Source organism: Hippocampus bargibanti, linkage group LG12 (assembly GCF_051943395.1).
Source record: "Hippocampus bargibanti isolate YZ-2025 linkage group LG12, ASM5194339v1, whole genome shotgun sequence".
Classification (NCBI taxonomy): Eukaryota; Metazoa; Chordata; class Actinopteri; order Syngnathiformes; family Syngnathidae; genus Hippocampus; species Hippocampus bargibanti.
Window position 1 is genome coordinate 16,225,438 of NC_142745.1, and position 19,203 is coordinate 16,244,640.

General features: G+C 41.9%; 2 protein-coding genes and 1 long non-coding RNA gene across 3 annotated transcripts; 2 read left to right on the forward strand and 1 right to left on the reverse strand.

Moving 5' to 3' along the window:
- Positions 1-1,178: 1,178 nt before the first annotated feature.
- Positions 1,179-3,361, reverse strand: LOC148890721 (transcription factor HES-5-like). The gene is made up of 2 exons (XM_089010993.1): positions 2,607-3,361; positions 1,179-2,524 (listed from the first exon to the last, which is right to left on the reverse strand). Exons 1-2 carry the CDS (start codon positions 2,655-2,657, stop codon positions 2,204-2,206), a joined length of 372 nt encoding a protein of 123 aa, XP_088867119.1. The 5' UTR covers positions 2,658-3,361; the 3' UTR covers positions 1,179-2,203.
- Positions 2,495-4,759, forward strand: LOC148890722 (uncharacterized). Its single transcript, XR_016116714.1, has 2 exons — positions 2,495-2,624; positions 3,352-4,759. It is a non-coding gene; the product is annotated as an uncharacterized LOC148890722 (long non-coding RNA).
- Positions 4,760-15,605: 10,846 nt separating this feature from the next.
- LOC148890723 (uncharacterized) lies at positions 15,606-18,133 on the forward strand. Its single transcript, XM_089010994.1, has 3 exons — positions 15,606-15,681; positions 16,322-17,471; positions 17,776-18,133. The coding sequence occupies exons 2-3, from the start codon at positions 17,416-17,418 to the stop codon at positions 18,011-18,013; spliced, it is 294 nt and encodes a 97-aa protein (XP_088867120.1). The 5' UTR covers positions 15,606-15,681; positions 16,322-17,415; the 3' UTR covers positions 18,014-18,133.
- Positions 18,134-19,203: the final 1,070 nt, after the last annotated feature.

A 19,203-nucleotide genomic window follows, 5' to 3' on the forward strand; every position in this document is an offset into this window, starting at 1 on the left:
AAAAGTGCACAGTGACCCTTGTAGATATTTACAAACGAGGGGGATGGAGAAATAGAACGTTTTTGCACATTTTTTAAAAAGACCCAGAAGAGAAGAGGTTTTTCCGAGCTCATCACTTGAATCAAGGGTTTGGGGAGGGGGGGGGGGGGAATCGGAAACATCCAGAGTTTACGACCGAAGCTGTAGATAGACCACAGTGTGTGTGCGTGCGTGTTGATGTTTTATTTATATAAAAAAAATGTTTTTCGATCTATTTCAATATTTTTATTACGGTACTGCGTTTGTTCTGGTCATCTTGAAAGATTTTATTACAGATTGTATGGTATCCAGAAAACCGGCGATTTTTATTTATTTTTTCTTTGAAGTGAACACAAATGATGTGATGATCCTTGTCTCCTAATTAAAGCTGACTGTTGTTTTGTGCCACATGAATGTGCGTCTGTTGATTTCGTCACCCGCAACCAACTGGCCACTTGGTGAAGCCGTTGCCAGTGGAAACCGGATGTGAAACTTTCTTGTTTGAGACTGTAGTAGTTCATCTGTTTGTTGCTTTGGAAGCTGTACAGAGAGAGAGAGAGAGAGAGAGAGAGAGAGAGAGAGAGAGAGAGAGAGAGAGAGAGAGAGAGAGAGAGAGAGAGAGAGAGAGAGAGAGAGAGAGAGAGAGAGAGAGAGAGAGAGAGAGAGAGAGAGAGAGAGAGAGAGAGAGAGAGATATTTTAAATAGCCATTAGCCTCTGGTTCTGTCCTGTGTTCACTCATGCGGCAACCTCCCCACATGGCTGGAGTCACTCGGACCTTCAGGCAGATTCAGAAAGAGGCTCATGCCAGAATTAGTCAGACCAGTGACTTTCTCGGTGACTTTCGTCGGAGGAAACGTCAATCATTCATTATGATTATTATTATATTGAGTTTAACATTGATGATTGTACCATTGTAGGATCGCCACATATGACAATTAACAGAGTCTTGTTCATACTTTTTTCAATAATTTAGCCCTTTACTTTTTTTAGAAATACATATTTAATCATTGAAAATGCTATGGAATTAAGATATGATAAAGCGATGATAAAAAAGACAAATCAGCATCTGTCCATTTATAGCTAGCTTATAAATGTAGCATATATAGCCGAAATTCCGTTTGATCTTTGACATTAATGACACCATGTTTTCACATTCAAATGCTTTTTTTTAATTGTTGCTTATTAAGCCATATTGAGTTTGACAACACGTGATGATGCATCACAACAATAATAGCTTGTTGATTTCCACAAATCAAGAGATTTTTCAACTCAAAGCCTTGATGGTAAAAATAGCAGGTGACTTGTTGACCTTAAAACAGATCAGAACTCGGTGTCCACACAATGGACAAAAATCATTGCGGCATGACAAATGATAGGCATATCATCTCAAAAATACAATGATCGCGTATATCAATGACAAAAGAAAATACATCTTCTGTACTCGATTCAGATGTGAACTATTTTTCCTTGGGAATCAAACTTCTGTACAAAAGGAAACAAGGGAGGCCCTCAATCAATTTTGCGAATATCTAAAATAAGACATAAAAGCAAATATAGAATGAACTTCTGTCCAAACAGAAGATATCACAAAGTAGTATGAGAAATTCTCACTTTCCATGACAAAAGAAATGAAAAGCAACCAAATAGTTCATACAACATGCGTGGCAATCACAATATTGTCATTAATCAACAATGGGGTAATCACTATGATCAATAACATCTAGAATTAGACAGACATTTCCACTAAAAAACTCCCAAAAGAGTGCAATCGTATTCATGCAACATGCATGACGAAAGAAAAATCGACACCCATTGTTTTGCTGTTTTTTTTCTCTGCGGGAAAAGTCTTAGTCTTAAAACCAATATGATCATAATAAACAGCAGCATGTTCTAAAAATATTCGACATTTCTGCTTTAGAAATGAATACAAGATGATTGCGAATGCAATCAAACACTTCTGCCACATACATGACAAAATCAAACGATACCAAAAGATATCACAAAGAAAGGTAAAATAATCACTTAAAAATCAAATTAACATAATCTGTCACCATTTCTATTTACGAAAATGAGCCGGTCGCAAAGGCAACCAGTTATGATTCGTGCGTTGCGCACGACCGAAGTTATTCCGCCGACATTTTCCATAGGAAATAAATTGGGATCATAACGCCATCAGGTCGTTGTCTACCACGGCCTCCAGAGGTCGCTGTGGACTGAGCCGTCCTCCTTGCCGGTGCTGTAACGACCAGGGAGGCTGAGAGAAGAAGAATCCTGCTCTCTGCTTTTCTCCTCAAATGAACATTCGAGCTTTCCGAAACGCACCCCGCCTGGGGGGACGGACCGAAGTCTCCTGAGGACACAAACTGTCATCTCCAGGACGTCTGCCTTGTCCATTTTGGAGTCGTTGTGCTGCCGCAAGAACTCGGCGGCCAGGAGAGACTTGAGCTGCTCGATGCTGCTGTTGATTCGCTCTCGCCGGAACTTTTCCACCAGAGGTTTTCGGACCTGTTCCGGTAACAAACATAGATGAGGACGCTTGTCGAAGACTATGACCGTGATAATGATGGGACGGTGAAAATGTACATACCTTGTGTGTGAGAATCAGGTGAGCTTCTTGGAGAGCAATCGCAGGTGCCATGTCTGGAGGGGGTGTGCTGGCCAAGCGCAAGGTGCTCTATGCTGGCTTCACGCCTCCTATTTATAGTCCCGCATTTCCATATCAATGTAGGCCTCGGCACTTTCCCACAGTGGCAAGCAGCCAATCAGAGAAGAGCATGGTGGTGTGCGGAGGGAGGGTGAACAATAGTTCGATTTCAGAGGAGCAGCTGGACCACTGGTGCAACGCAAAGGAGGCTTTGTGAGGGTCTATGAGGGATCTGGTGGGAAAGTGCTGACCCTGTAGAGAGCACATCTGCTTCGTCCAGGCACACGCCATTGGGCATTGTTTCGGGGTTAGGGGGCGGGGGGGCCTCCATTAACGACATCAAATAGTCAGATCACATTTTTGTAATATGACCAGTGTGATGTCCTAGTTCGGGTCTTGTGACATGTCCCACTGGTTTGACTTTTTTCAAAATATAAGTCAAGTTGAAATGTCTATTGTGCTTATTGATCATCTGAGGGAGGCATTCAAATGTCATTTTTGCCTCGGTCACCAGCGTCACTGTTGCGTAAAAAAACAAAACAGCAACATTATTAGATCACCGCCGATTGACTTTTCAAAAAGGACACATAAATAGTTTATTGAAAACTAATGTAGAAAATATCATTTGCTTCCATTTGAAACATATTACGACTGTTTATGTTTTAATGAATGACGTCCAACATTCCAGCATCCTGAACTGAATTAAAGGTGCTAATCATCAACTCGGTGGGAACTGCCTGCAAAGCCTGAAGGTCAAAGTTGACTCCACGCGCCAAACACCAAAGTGACGTCGTGAAAGGGGCTCTCTGATGCGCTGCATAATGACACGCGCTTGCATTGTTGCCGGTGTGGGAAAGCCGAGCGGAGTCTCTCTCAGAGCCGATACCGGGACAATTGAAGCTGACCTTTGACCTGTCGACATTTCATCGCGCAATCATGAGTCTTCTTCTTCTTCTTTTCCTTTCGGCTTTTCCCTTCAGGGGTCGCCACAGCGAATCAATGTCCTCCATCTATCCCGGTTTTGTGCATCCTCTTCTCTCACACCAGCTACCTTCATGTCCTCTTTGACTACATCCATAAACCTCCTCTTCTGTCTTCCTCTCGGTCTCCTGCCTGGCAGTTCAAGCAATCATGTCATCAATCATCAATCGCACAATCATGAGTGCAAGTTACTAATTTTTGATGCATACAGTTTAATGTTCATCTACTGCTCTCGTATTGAAATATGTACAGTGAGACCTTAGCTTGCGAACTTAATTGGTTCCCAGACAGAGTGTAAGGCGAAAAGTGTGTATCCCCCCAAAAAATGTTCCCATAGGAAACCATTAAAATGAGAATAATCCATTCCCAGGTCTCTATAAAATATAATTTTCAACTAAATAAGCCTTAAAACCACACACAACATACCTTATTCTATGTATAATAAATGTGCTATTGTATTGTAATGAAAGAAATACCCTGCCTTGTATAATAAAGTCACTTTGTTTACATTTATGATGGTCGTTGATGGCTCTTAATTGACACCTGTTGCTTACTGACTTGTAAGGTCTTATGAAACTGAGGCATCACATTATCATTCATCATGTTGATGATTCTCATAGCCTTTTCTGGATGGAACTGTTGATGGAGAATAATAATTTATCATATTTAAAAGTGCCGTGCTTTGCTAACCAACTAAACAATGGGCCCACAGTCAAAGCGCAGATGGCCACAGTAAATCTGAGTGAAACAGACACGGCAAGGTGAACCGTCGTCTCCATCAAGATTCTAGAAGGTGCGGCCTTGCACAGAATTTAGGGCTTGAGATACTCCTTTTCCACCAAAGTTATTTATGGCTTAAACATCCTGCACAAGCGCCAGATTACAAACTTATCAGTTCATGGAAAAGACAACCAATTAGAGTGTCTATGTTTTATTGCTTACATCTGTTGTTGCTCAGAACGCCCAGAGGTGTGGCATTATAATCAAGAAAACTATGTTTACTAATATATCACTGTAATTTACATATACTCTCAATAAATAGCTTGGCAGAGGGGCGCAGAATTCAGACGTATGTCATCTGATGACTGCGTCTCCTGCCGGCAGTGGGGACAATCTTTCTGGTTCTGAGTCTCTGTCCACGGTGTCTGTCTGTCATATCTCTGACAACTGTTCAATAAAAGCCTGCACATCATTCCACTTCGCAAATCAAATCCTGTGTGTAGAGGACCACATTATGGTCAGCAACAAGCTCCTCGATGTCATCTGCATCCACTTCGAGTCCCCCGATGTTCTGTCCAATTGAAATACAGTGAAACCTCAACTTACGAACTTAATTGGTTCCCAGACAGAGTGTGTAAGGTAAAAAGTGTGTATCTAAAAAAAAAATCCCATAGGAAACCATTAAAATGGGAATTATCCGTTCCCGGGTTTCCATAAAATCTACTTTTCAACTAAATAAGCCTTAAAACTACACACAACATACCTTATTCTATGTATAATAAATGTGCTATTATATTGCAATGAGAGAAATACACTGCATTGTATCATAAAGTCACTTTATTTACATTTGTGATGGTCATTGATGGCTTGATGGAATGGCGTTGGAGGTCCGAGGTCAAAGGGAATTGCTGTTTGGAAAGAGATGCACATTACATGAGGATTGTAATTAATGAAATAAACTGCTGTAAAATAAAATTGTATTTACCTTTTTGATGGTCATTGATGGCTTATGGAAGGAGAGTCAGGAGAGTCACCTTCCATAAGGACTGTTGGTAACTTAACCTCTGGTGTGGCTCCTCTTCTTTTTTCTTTGGAGACTCCTCATCATTTTTGCTGATTTAAAAACCTCTCAATTGACACCTGTAGCTTTCTGACTTGTAAGGTCTTACGAAGCTGAGGCATCACATTATTGTTCATCATGTTGATGATTGTCATAGCCACAGTCTTTTCTGGATGGAACTGTTCAATAAAAGCCTGCACATCATTCCACTTTGCCAACATTGCCTTTATGAGCTCACCTGATGCTGCAGCCATCTCCTCCTCAGATGTTCTGTTACTGGCTTTAAAATCCTCAATAAGCGCCGAACTTCCAAGTTGGCGCATGGCGATATTGACGTGAATTAGCCGTGCTTTCTCGCATAAAATAGCTTTACTCACGCTGTCGCCGGATAGCTGCTTTTCATTAATCTAAATTAACAGAAGTTTTTCAACTTCTTCGATTGCCCGAGACCGTCGCTTTGAGAGCACGGAAACACCTTTTGCAACAGACGCACCTTTGATGGCTTTTCTGTTCCGGAGAATGGTAGCAATGGTTGACTTAGCATAGCAGTGCTCGGCCCCTAAATCACACAAACGCACACCTCGTTCGTGTTTTTCAATTATCTCCATCTTCTTAGCGACTTTGTGTCTTCTTGGGCTGAACACGAGCCTGTGGTGGTTTTTTTTTTCGGTCCCATCATAGTAAAATTATCAGCAAAAAGCTCCAAGTAGGCGAACGACATGTGCATTCAATGAGAGGGGGTGTGGAAAGTAGCGTCGGCTGGAGCGCTGTTCGGTCGTGTGCTTCCGCCGAAGATCACTCCGCCAGATCCGAAGGTCGTGTGCTTGATGGACCAGCCGTGGTGGGTGTGTATTATGAAAATAGTGCTTATTATAAGTTTTAATTTTCATAAATTTGACATTCGTAAGATGAAAAGTTTGTAATACAAGGTGTTCGTAAGTTGAGGTCTCACTGTAATGTCGTCTATAAAACAACAGAGTCATGAGGATCAAATCCTTCACAGTCCCTCTCAAGGATCCATGCGGGCCACAAATTCTTCCATGCTGCTTTCAAGGATTGAAGGGTAACATCATGCCAACTCTTTTCTATCAGCTGAACACAATGATACACATTGAAATGGACTTAGCATATCCGCTAAGCGGCTAAATCAGACAAATGCACACCTTGTTTGTGCTTCTCAATGATCTCCTTCTCCTCGACTGTAATTTTCTTTTGTGTCTTCTTAGGCTGAACACGGTGTCTTTTTCGGTCCCCAAAAAGCAAAAGTATCTGTAAAAAAACTCCTTGGAGGCGATCGACGTGTGTGTGTGGCGATAGGATAAAGTGACGGGGGCAGGTCATGGATGTGACTGGAAGCTTCTAGCTTGAATCCTACACAGGGGCGGTACAGGATTGATGGTCGTTGCGAAGATGGTATCCTTCGGCAGCATCCTGTGCGTCTGAGCAGCCCTATTCAGGGTCCGCACTGCTCACCCCTTATAGGGGAAGGGTCTAGAAAAGGTGACCTAAACATTGCTTGTTCCACCACACCTGGGTGGCCCACCGCAGCCACCAAGGCATCCCCCCTCTGCGGTCGAAAACGAAATATAATCAAACCCATGACTATGAACCTGGCTTCCTGGAATGTTCGCACCCTCCTCGATGCTCGAGACGGGATGGAGAGACCTCGAAGACGAACTGCCCTCATCGCACATGAGCTAAGGAGGTACAACATCGATATTGGCGCACTCAGTGAGACTCGGTTCTCAGGCGAGGATTCACTCACAGAAGTTGGTGAAGGTTACACCTTCTTCTGGAAGGGTCTCCCAGAGAATGAGCGAAGACTCCATGGAGTTGGCTTTGCTGTGAAAAGCAGCTTACTCAGTAACATCCCCGAGTCCCCCCAAGGCATCAGTGAACGGCTTATGACCTGGCGTATTCCCCTGGTAAAAGGTCGCTTCGCAACTTTAATCAGCGCCTATGCTCCCACCTTGGATGCTGACGATAACACCAAAGATGCCTTCTACGAGTCCCTGGATGCTACCATATCCAAAATCCCTGCCTCTGATAAACTTGTTCTGATGGGTGACTTCAATGCCCGAGTAGGTACTGATGCCAGGCTCTGGAAACAAGTAATCGGAAGGCACGGGACGGGGAAAATAAACAGCAATGGCCTCCGACTCCTCACTCTGTGCTCTGAGCATCAGTTGATTGTAACTAACACCATCTTTCATCTGAAAAAGAAATACATCACATCATGGATGCACCCCAGGTCCAAACATTGGCACTTACTGGACTACATCATCACAAGGCAACGAGACCAAAATGATGTCTGCATCACGCGGGCCATGCGTGGGGCTGAATGCTGGACTGATCATCGACTGATCAAGTCCAGGCTCAAGCTGAGAATTCGACCTCCTCATAAGAAACAGCAGCCCCAAAGGCGTCTTAACACCAGGGCCCTGGAGTCCCCAGAATGTGCAGCCAGCTACCGCCACAAGCTGGCAGAGGGACTTGCCAGCCTGGACAACGACACCAGTAACGGTGACCTTGATGTTGAAAGCAGGTGGAAAAAATTGAGGACAACAATTCATCAAGCTGCCTCTGAGACCATCGGCTTCACTCAGAAACGTCATCAAGACTGGTTCGATAACAGCTCAGCTGCCATACAGGAGCTTCTGGAAGCCAAGCGCAAAGCCCATACCACACTTCTCTCCAACCCTCATTCTCCACTTCTCCTCTCTCACTACAAGGCCATCCGTGGTGAAACACAGAAACAGCTGAGGATGATGGAGAACAAGTGGTGGCTCAGCAAGGCCCAAGAAATCCAGAGGCATGCAGACAACAACAACACACACGCCTTCTATGATGCTGTAAAATCCCTGCACGGCCCACGAAGACAACACATTGTCCCAGTTAAATCTGCAGACGGTTCTGTACTACTGAAGGACAAACAGCTAATACTTGAGCGCTGGGCAGAGCACTTTGACTCCCTGCTCAACCAAGTAAACCCTTCAGACACATCTGTCCTTGACTCCCTCCCAGAGCTTCCAACAGTTCCCTCCCTTGATGAACCTCCTCAGTTCACAGAGGTCCTCTCTGCAATCCGGAGCCTTAAAAACAACAAAAGCCCTGGCCCTGATGGACTTCCAGCTGAGGTCTTCAAGAGCGGCGGTTATCTCCTGACACGGAAGCTTTACCACCTCATCTGCAACATCTGGCAAAACGGGACACTTCCTCAGGAATGGAAAGACAGCAACATTGTCACCATTTACAAAAGGAAGGGGGACAAGTCAGTCTGTGGCAACAGCCGTGGCATCTCCCTACTTTCTGTTGCTGGCAAGATTCTTGCAAAAGTAATGCTGTTCCGTCTTACATCGCACATTACCAAAGACATCCTCCCAGAGACACAATGCGGCTTCAGGAAGGATCAAAGCACTCTGGACATGATCTTCGCTGCGCGCCAAGTTCAGGAGAAATGCAAGGAACAAAATAAGGACCTCTATATCACCTTCATTGACCTTACAAAGGCATTTGACACAGTTAACCGTGAGTGTGTGTGTGTGTGTGTGTGTGTGTGTGTGTGTCTCTCTCTCTCTCTCTCTCTCTCTCTCTCTCTCTCTCTCTCTCTCTCTCTCTCTCTCTCGCTCGCTCTGGATCGACGTGTGCATTCAGAGAAAGGGGGTGTGGAAAGGCAGGCTGGCTGGGGCGCTTTTCGCTGCGGTGTGCTTTGGTGTTCTTCCGCGGAAGATTACTCCGCCAGCCGTGGTGGGGAGTGTGTATCGCAAAAAGTAGTGCGTAATCCAATGTTTAATTTTCATAAATTTAACGTTCATAAACTGAAAAGTTCGTAAGGCAAGGCGTTCGTAAACCGCCCCACTGTATTAATGTTTTTTTAAAAAGAACTGATAGCTATTTTGTATTTAATCTTAATGTAGGCTAGCAAAATTATTTGCATTGACATGTTTTTGAGGGGAAAAATAATAAATTGACTTTTGAGAGCAAATTATAATTCTATTTGATATTATGTGTTTTGGTTATTTTAATATGTTAAGAGAATTACACATTATAACCACACGATCATGTTGATGTATTTTAACAAATGTTGTCCAACATTCCGCCATCCTGTGTTGAATTCAAAATGGCTTCCTCACTTGTTGCCGATGAAGCACGGCGGTGGGAAGAGCTCCTGTGCCCACAGGTCACAGTTCAATCCACACACTTGTATTGTTCCGGTGTGGGAAAGCGCAACAGAGCTCTCTCCAAGCGGCTGTGGGACAATTGATTCTGACCTATGACCTGCCGCGATATGATTGCGCAATCATCATCCATTTTTTAATGACCCCAAAAAGTAGGATGTAAAATCTGAAAACATGCATTTAATATGTCAATTGTAAATATGGACATGTCAAAGTTCTTAACAAAAGCTGCAATTCGTGATTATTTTAAGATTCATGTCATGCGTTGATTTTTTTTTTTCATTTTTGAATTTCCATCCCGTTATTCAAACTCATCATTTTAAATCGATGGTGATTCAGTGACCGATTTGCTCCGTAACATGCCAGGCAAACTGGCAACCATATTGATAAGTGTGTGAAGGTGCATCGCCTGGGTGAGGAGAGCGCCACCAGCTTGCCGCCATTCCGTAAATTACAAGGGGATTTGGCACACTTCAGAAAGCAGCCGTCACCGTCGGCCAATGGCGCCCTTTCCCTTCAGATGTCACCTTCTGTGTGTGTGTGTGTGTGTGTGTGTGTGTGTGTGTGTGTGTGTGTGTGTGTGTGTGTGTGTTTGTGTGTGTTGTTTTTAGTGTGGGAACCGAAGGAAGAGGTGGGGTGGTGGGAGGTTCTGGTCTCTGAGGAAGCCCCGCGTGGCACAAAAGCCTTTTTTCCCTGTGCAACCGTGGAAACGCAGCTTAACACACACGCCAAAGCCTATCTGACTAATTAGCATCTCGGTATTGTGTTCAAATGTCAAAATAATGTTCACGTTTGATTCTACTTAATCACAGGTGTCAAAGTCAGGGCCCGCGGGCCAAATGTGGCCCACCACATCATATTATTCGACCCACGAAAGAAAATCAAACTTATGAAATATCATTATTCTTGCTGAAGTCCGAACTAAAATTTCAAATTGGCTCATGTAAAGCACAATAATAGTTGATTCAGATTTGAAGTCTTTCATCAATTAGTTGTGTGTTCTACATGTAATATATGGATTGGATGAAACATTCTAATGACTTCCCCAAATTCATAACGGCCCCCAAGAGGAAACCGTAACTACAATGTGGCCCGCAGCAAAAAATGACTTTGACACCCTTGTACTAAATGCCTCATTGATGCCGCCGTTATGCTAAAATGTCTATCTCGTCTAGTTGGACAATTAATCCGTTCTCATGTCCGGTGATCGTATCCACTGAAACAAATGTCCGGGACCGAACGGTATGAAGCGCAAAAGTTGTGTCCAATGTTTAATTTTTGCAGCTTGAGTGAACCATATTGAGCGTGTGTTTTCAATGATGTGGGAAAGATGAGATTGGGTGTGGTGGTGTTGATTGTTAAGCCCCCCCAGCCCCCCATCGACCAGCTGCCTCTAAAGTAATCCAGCACACTTGATCCTCAAGTCTCCCATCCGGGTTTGTAAATTCACTTTAAGTGATGTTCTGCATTTTGACACGGATAAATGACGCCGGTGGCGGGAAAGTGAATCTCTACACAAGTTTGAAAGCGTGAAGGGAGCCAAAGGCCGCCATCCCTCCAGATGGCCCGTTTTCATGGAGACCACAGAGGCAGCCTCTCAGTGTGGGAAAGTGACAGCGCGTTTGTACTCACGCTGAGGCGCGTGTCCCAAATCCTTTGGGAGTCAAATGATTCTAAATCCAATTGGGCCTGACGTTAAATACAATTGCTGATATCCAGCCTTTTTTTCCCTCCCAAAACGTCCCCTTGGGTGCCGTTTGGCCCTTCTCCAACAAACTGCACAGACTTTTTTTTTCTTTTTTTTGCAAGTCGTTCATCTTCCCCTTTCACGCCCAATGCAACCCAAACAAGCACAAACACACAAAATGAAACTTCTTTTCAGAATCAGAAAGCCTTTAATAGTCGTACAGTGGGGAAATTTGCAATCCACAGCAGCAAAATTAAAAGGGGTGGGAGTGGGGTCGAAAAGAAAAAAAAAAACAAAGTATTGCATGTAAAAAAAATGACAGAGGACTGAACTGTATAACTGCATAAAATGTTTCATAAAAAAACTGTATAAAGTGCAAAGTATAAAAATACCGTATAAAGAATATATAGTGATACCTCGGTTTACGAACCCCTTGGCTTACGAAGTTTTCGCTTTACGAACGTTAAATTTATGAAAGGTTTACCTGGGCATACGAAGAAAATGGCTGCCGACTTTTTTTGTCCTGTATTCCCCGCCCCAGTCTTTGGTTAAAACCATGTGAGTGAGGGGAGGCGGTTTAAACATTAAAGAGACAGGCTGACGACAATGAGAGAGTTTCAACTTTGACAGTTCAAAGGCAGAGTGTAGACTGCAAGGTTAAAATATCCCATCAATCAGGCTCCACAAACAACCCGCACAAGCCATCTGTACACTTGATGCAAAAAGCTATCAACCCAGCTAAACAGATCACAATTGATGAAGAACTAGATACAATTATCATAGAGAAAGCACCTGGATCATTCCTCAAGCTGGTAAAAGAAGGCTACGTTCCTCATCAAGTGTTTAATGCTGAGGAAACCGGACACTCCATTCCATCAAGCCATCAACGACCATCACAAAGGTAAATAAAACGACTTTGTTATACTGCAGAGTTTATTTCTTTAATTATAATACCAAAGCACATTTATTATACATAAAATAAGGTATATTAGTGTCATTTTAAGGCTTAGACAATTAGAAAGTAGAAAATTATGTTTTATGGGGAACTGGGAAGAGATTATTCTCATTTTAATGGTTTCCTATCTGAAATTAATTTTTGGGATGTGAGACTAATAAAGGCATATCCAATCCACACTTTGCGCCTTACACGCTCTGTCTGGGAACCAATTAAATTCGTAATCCAAGGTATCGCTGTGCTGTATAATATATGTAACCGTATTTGCTCTACATAAAGTGGCTGTACTATTTACAATGTATGAGTCCAAGTGATGATATACAGTAAAGTCTCGTTATATCGATATTCAAGGGAGTCTGAAAAAATATCGATATAACCGGGACTATCGATATATCCGATATCGATATAACGAGACTTTACTGTATATATATTTTTTCCATATGAAGCCTGACAGCAGTCTGTAGGAACAAGTGGAGGTAAGGTAACAGCTTTAAGCTAACATTCTTTTTTTTTTCAGCCCGTCTTCCATTGTAATATTTCCCTTTTATTCGAATAGAAATACAACAAACGATGAATGTGTCATTCGGTCATTTGAGCGAGTCTATCAGGAAGTGAGTCGAAGAAAATACGACGAAATTGGAAATTGATATGTAGCGCTTATCGTCTTGCTATGTGTAGGCCTGTCGATGATTGATTTTTGTCTTCTATTGATCACATGTCTAATTAAGCGTATGGGGAACTGGGAAGAGATTATTCTCATTTTAATGGTTTCCTATCTGAAATTAATTTTTGGGATGTGAGACTAATAAAGGCATATCCAATCCACACTTTGCGCCTTACACGCTCTGTCTGGGAACCAATTAAATTCGTAATCCAAGGTATCGCTGTGCTGTATAATATATGTAACCGTATTTGCTCTACATAAAGTGGCTGTACTATTTACAATGTATGAGTCCAAGTGATGATATACAGTAAAGTCTCGTTATATCGATATTCAAGGGAGTCTGAAAAAATATCGATATAACCGGGACTATCGATATATCCGATATCGATATAACGAGACTTTACTGTATATATATTTTTTCCATATGAAGCCTGACAGCAGTCTGTAGGAACAAGTGGAGGTAAGGTAACAGCTTTAAGCTAACATTCTTTTTTTTCCAGCCCGTCTTCCATTGTAATATTTCCCTTTTATTCGAATAGAAATACAACAAACGATGAATGTGTCATTCGGTCATTTGAGCGAGTCTATCAGGAAGTGAGTCGAAGAAAATACGACGAAATTGGAAATTGATATGTAGCGCTTATCGTCTTGCTATGTGTAGGCCTGTCGATGATTGATTTTTGTCTTCTATTGATCACATGTCTAATTAAGCGCTTTCTACCTTGTCTGTTTTCTTCTTAGACCTTCACTTTCTCCATCTACACGGAGCAGATGTGCTCTCTACAGGTTCATCACTTCCCCACCAAGACCGCTCGTAGACCCTCACAAAGCCTCCCTTGCATCGCACCAGTGGTCCATCTGTTCCCTTGAGATGTAACTCTCACCCTCCCATCCATAACCCCCCATGCTGCTCTCTGATTGGCTGCCTTCCACTGTGGGAAAGTTCAGAGGCCGACATAGATATGGAGATGCAGGACTATAAATAGGAAGCGTGAAGCCAGCAGACAGCACCTTGTGCGTGGCCACCCACCGCACACTTCCAGTCATGGCACCCGCAATCTACCTGCGAGAAGCTCCACTGACTCTCACACATAAGGTACGTTCATCTTCACCTTCATGGTCATCACCGTCATCTATTAGCTGCCCGACAAGTGTCCTCATCCTCATTTGTTCACGTGCAGGTCCGAAAGCCTCTGGTAGAGATGTTCCTGTGAGAGCAGATCTACAGCAGCATCGAGCAGCTCAAGTCACTTCTGACCGTCAAGTCTTTCCGGCAGCACAACAACTCCAAGATGGACAATGCGGACATCCTGGAGATGACCGTTTGTGTCCGCAGGAGACTCTGATCTTTCCGTACCTTCAGCCAGGATGGGCTTCAAACAGCTCAGGTCTTCCTATGAGGAGATGAGAGGACTTGTCACGTCTTCGCTCTCCAGGCTGATGTGAGCTGCTATCATGTCAAGAACTCAACTTGTTTTATTTCCGATGGGAAATGTCATCGGAATAACTTTGATCATGCACATCTGATTGCATTTGCAATTGATTCCTTCTCTTTTTTTAAAGAAATTGTGACAAATTGTTTTAGTTTGTTATAGATCATACTGGTCTTTGTTATGGATCATACTGGTCTTTTTTCCCCCACTGGTTTATATGCTATAAACCACCCGCATGATATTGTTTTGTCATGCATGTGTTCATAGTCTTGATTGCTTTGGCAATCATTATTCGTCATTGTAAAGCCTTTTCATATATTTTTATATGATGATCGTGTTTATTTTTTGCGTCTTTGATCATATTGATCTCAACTATTTGCCACTCGATGGATAAAATAACTGCAAGACTGTTTAATGTAACAGCATTTTAGTCATGCATGGTTCATGCATCACATAGGATTGCATTTTGCTATTCTTTTTGTTTGATGATTATCTCATCATGTTGAGCTTGCCTGTCATTATTTTTAATGCATAGATAATATTTCCAATGGAAACAAAAGTCATATTTTTAATGATAATGATGAAATTTTAGTTTTGCATTGATCATTGTGATCTTGACCTTTTGCTGGATGATTTTTTCCTATGGAAACAAAAGCAATAATGCCTTATAATAACATTCCATCATGCATGTTGCATGGAGATTCTGATTGCGGTCACAATTGAAGTTGTGACGTGATGTTTTTAATGCAATGTTTATGATCATATTGATCTCTTTTGTCCACGAATTGGATAGTTCTATGATATGTGACTCACCCATGAAAACTGTTTTTGTTTTGTTTTGTGTCTTTGTTATGTTTGAACAAATAGTGTTCCGATTTTTGTCTGCTGTCAAGAAGACAAATGTGATACCGGCTGATTATGTGACAAGTCTTTGCAGAATTGACACTTTGCCAATAAACAAAATACGTCACTGTAAATACTTTGTATTGTGGTCAGATTTCATCTTACAGATTCACTGCATAGTATTTTGAAAAACAAGTTTTTAGAAAATAATTGGTAGATAAATTAGAACTTTTACATCTATCATTGTATTGAACTAACTTTAATTCAAATCTGTAATTAAAATCTTATGATTTTGAGTCAAAATGAATATTATTTTTATAATTATTTTGTTATTTTTAATGATTATTATTATATTCAGAAAAAAGGACATACAACCGTCAATACCAGATAATAAACGAATGTAGCTTACCCGCCCGGAAGATAAAAATAGACGCACACCACTCCGCAAAGCTACCACGACAGCTCCTGAAATGCTTACAAAGGACAAAAAGTTAAACGTAAGATAATTTCGTTATTAATATTTCGCATTATGTTTGCTCTTCACATCTGTGTGACAAGAGACTTTAATTGTTCTTTGTTCTTCGGTGTAACACTGTGCTAAAATATACAAGAAGTAGAGCTCCTACATTGCGCCTGCGCACACTGACATCAATGCTCGAATTTGTTTTCGTTTCAATGTACGACTGTATTTTTTTGCCTCTGCAGTGTGTGGCAAGTGAATACTACACACTCAGAATATTATTATTGTTTCCCTTGTATTTTGTATATAATGTTCTTTGTTCTACAAAAATAAATTAAATGTACATTTAATATGATTATAAACAGACGTGTTGCCTCAGGGAGGGTATCCTGCATAAGAACTACACCAAGCAAATCTCGCGAGATACACAAATATGTCTTGTCGTGGTGTATTTAACATTAATGTATTGTTTTGCCCTTGATAAGCAGCTGAAGCTGTCACAAAGTGCAATGACTCCTCAAAATTGAAATTGTGTCATTATAATGCAATAATGTTGTCCACCGGTGGACAAATCTTTTGGCTGGGAAGTGCATAGACAGTGTCAAACTTCAACCTGTTAATACTGTTGTAAACAGTTCTCATTTTGAGAGTTTGTCATCTCTGCTACGTCTTTGCAGATGTTCATCATTCCCTCCACATTTCCCAGCACGTGACTGGATTATGCTTGAGTGCCTTCCACCCCTCCCTGTCACGCCCCCACCGCTTCGACACAGGGCGCTGGGAGCCTGGGTGACACACGACTTCCCACACTGCTGAAAGGCAGCCAGCATAATAGAAGTGTGTCTATTCCCACAAAAGCCTCAGCTCGATTCCCAGGCCTTGCCAGGAGGCCACTTGACTCAACTACCATCTGCCCGCTGCCCGACCATCCGCTTGTGGGAAACACAAGACTACATAAGACGCACAGACACACGCCGCGTCACTATGTTACCATGGTAACAATAAGCACAAGATGGGAAGATGGAAGAAGAAGGGACAAGAGCTCAGATAAAGTTATAGTGCTGGATATAAGATAAAAGAAAGGATACCTGCATGAATGCTGGTAATATAAGTGTAGGGGGAAGGAATGATGAATGGATCGATAAAAGACAGGAACAAATAGATAGATTTGTATATCGGGAATCCAGCCAGAACAAAGGAAAGAATGTGGGATGATTGGTTCGGAGAAGGAAGAAATAAAGGAGCCAGCAAAAAAAAGAAAGAAAGGAAGATTGGAAGCTAGAAAGTGAATAGTTGGATGCAAAAAGTAAAGTGCATGTGACAAAGGAAAGAAGGGGAAAAAATGAAAAGGGCGAGGTCATCATTTATGTGATCGTTTGATGCTATATTCAGGAGGAACATTTCTGATTCAATATTTCTCCTATTAAAATAAAGTAGCAAAACATCATATTTGGAGAAATGGTTCTCATGAGACTCTCTTGCATGTTTCTGTCACACGTTCGGGGCTCATCTGCCCAGATGAGCCCCGAATGTCTCATGGGGGGTGGAGAAGGTCGCTCGTTTGGGTCGTGTACACCCAACATTTTCCCACTGACCTTTTGGGAACCAGCGAGCAGTCCACCTGCTCTGTCTGGCACACCATTCTTGCTATTGTCCCCCTTCCCAACCGCAACACTCTGGCCTCTGATTGGCCGCTGAGGTATATAAATGAGAAACGCTCAACCGATACATCTTGTCACGGGTCCATTTGGATTCCAAAGCATAACACATCATGTCTCAGTATGCGGATCTCCAACTGCAGGACAGCATCAAGGAGCAGCTCTTTAGGTGAGGCATTATATATTTTATTTTTATCGTAATGATGTGTAAAATCTGACTGTGAGAATTGAAAACTTAAATCCACAAGATTTTGGTTTCTTTATTTTGCAATGCGAGGGTCAAAATATTAGGAACAGCCGCAATTGCAATTGAACTTTTTTTATGTTTTCTATTTAGGGAACTAATATATTTGGTACAACCATTTATTTAGAATATTTTGATTTCCTTATTTAGATACCCGGGTAGATAAAATATTGGAAACAATTAGAATCTTTTGGATTAGCTGAATTTAAAAAAATCTCATTTTCTTCAGGTGCAAGATGCACACGCTGGAGCAGAAATGCAGCGGCAGCCTGAGGAAACTGCGCACCCTGCTGGAGGAGCTGGTACTGCAGGGAGGCATCCCCCTGGCTGAGCTTCTGGAGAAGAGCAAGTGTTTCCTGACGCTGAGGAGGACGCTGCTCTCCCATCAGGGTTACTCCAAACCCGCCCGGGAACTCTTGCGACTTTTTCCTGACCCAGACGAGGATCTGGCGCCGCTCTGCTGCTAGCGTCATGCCCGAAATCGACTCCAACAGAGACTCACTGCAAGGTTTTCTTTGCTGAGCAGTTTTGGAGGTGGAGAGGCTGGTGGTGGTAAAACTTTGGTGAATTTGCTGCTATTTTTTTTTTCACAAAGAGTGTCTTATGGTTGTGTTTCTTTGCAACCACTCAATTATTTTCCTTGTAATTTTTTTTCAAGGCTGCTATCATTTTTTTGCCAAGCACTTTTTCCATGTGTGTCCTGCCTTGTTTCAAGGGTTTACCTGTATTTTGTACCTTTTATTTTCTTCAAAAGGGGCTGTTCATTGTATGCATATGTGGTATGCTTTCAGTTTGTGTTTTGTATTCCGTCAGATAGATTTATTTTGTTAAAATGAAAGAATAAATATTGCAAAATGCACAATGTATTTGCGCCTCACGTGTTTCACATTGACACCGAAGGGAAGGGCAATGTCATTTTCGGGGGACCTGGGCGGAAGTCAGGCTTGGTGAATGTCAGGAGTCGGGATTCGAACCCAGAACCCTAAAACTATGACAGTAGAATGTGCAAAACACAAGTTTGCTTGTGGCGAGAAAGTAGGAAAAACAAAATTAATTTCTGGTGAATTTATCAGCCCTCACATTTGTAAGCCCACTAGAAGTTCATCAAACTAAAATGACAATTACGGAAAAAGAACAAAATCCAACAATTGGCACTGAGCTTTTAATGACAAGTGTCATGTCATTCCTGCAGCTCGGTCATCTTGAGATTCCATTTTTAAAATCTGCTGCTGCTCTATAAATCTATGAATGGCTTCGATCCAAACACAGCCAAAAAATCTTTGTGAAAAGCAACAATTTTGTAACTATCGAAGCGGGTGAAGTTAAACTTGTTTCAAATGTACCATATGAATGAATCTGTTCTCCCTCGACTACATTGATGATGTTTCACCGTGATTATTAACCATGGGTGTGCAAGACGATTTCCATTTTGCACCTGGGCGCCACGGAGGCTGTGGGGCATCTTCTTCGACAGATGCTAGGTTACATTTTATCACGAGGTGACAATAAAATTCCCCAAAAGATTAATAATCGGTTATTTAAAAGTAATTAATTAAATAAACAAATGAATGATTAAATAAATAAATAAATGGATAAATAAAAAAATAGGTAAATAAATGAATAAATAAATGGATGGATAGATAAGTAAATAAATAAA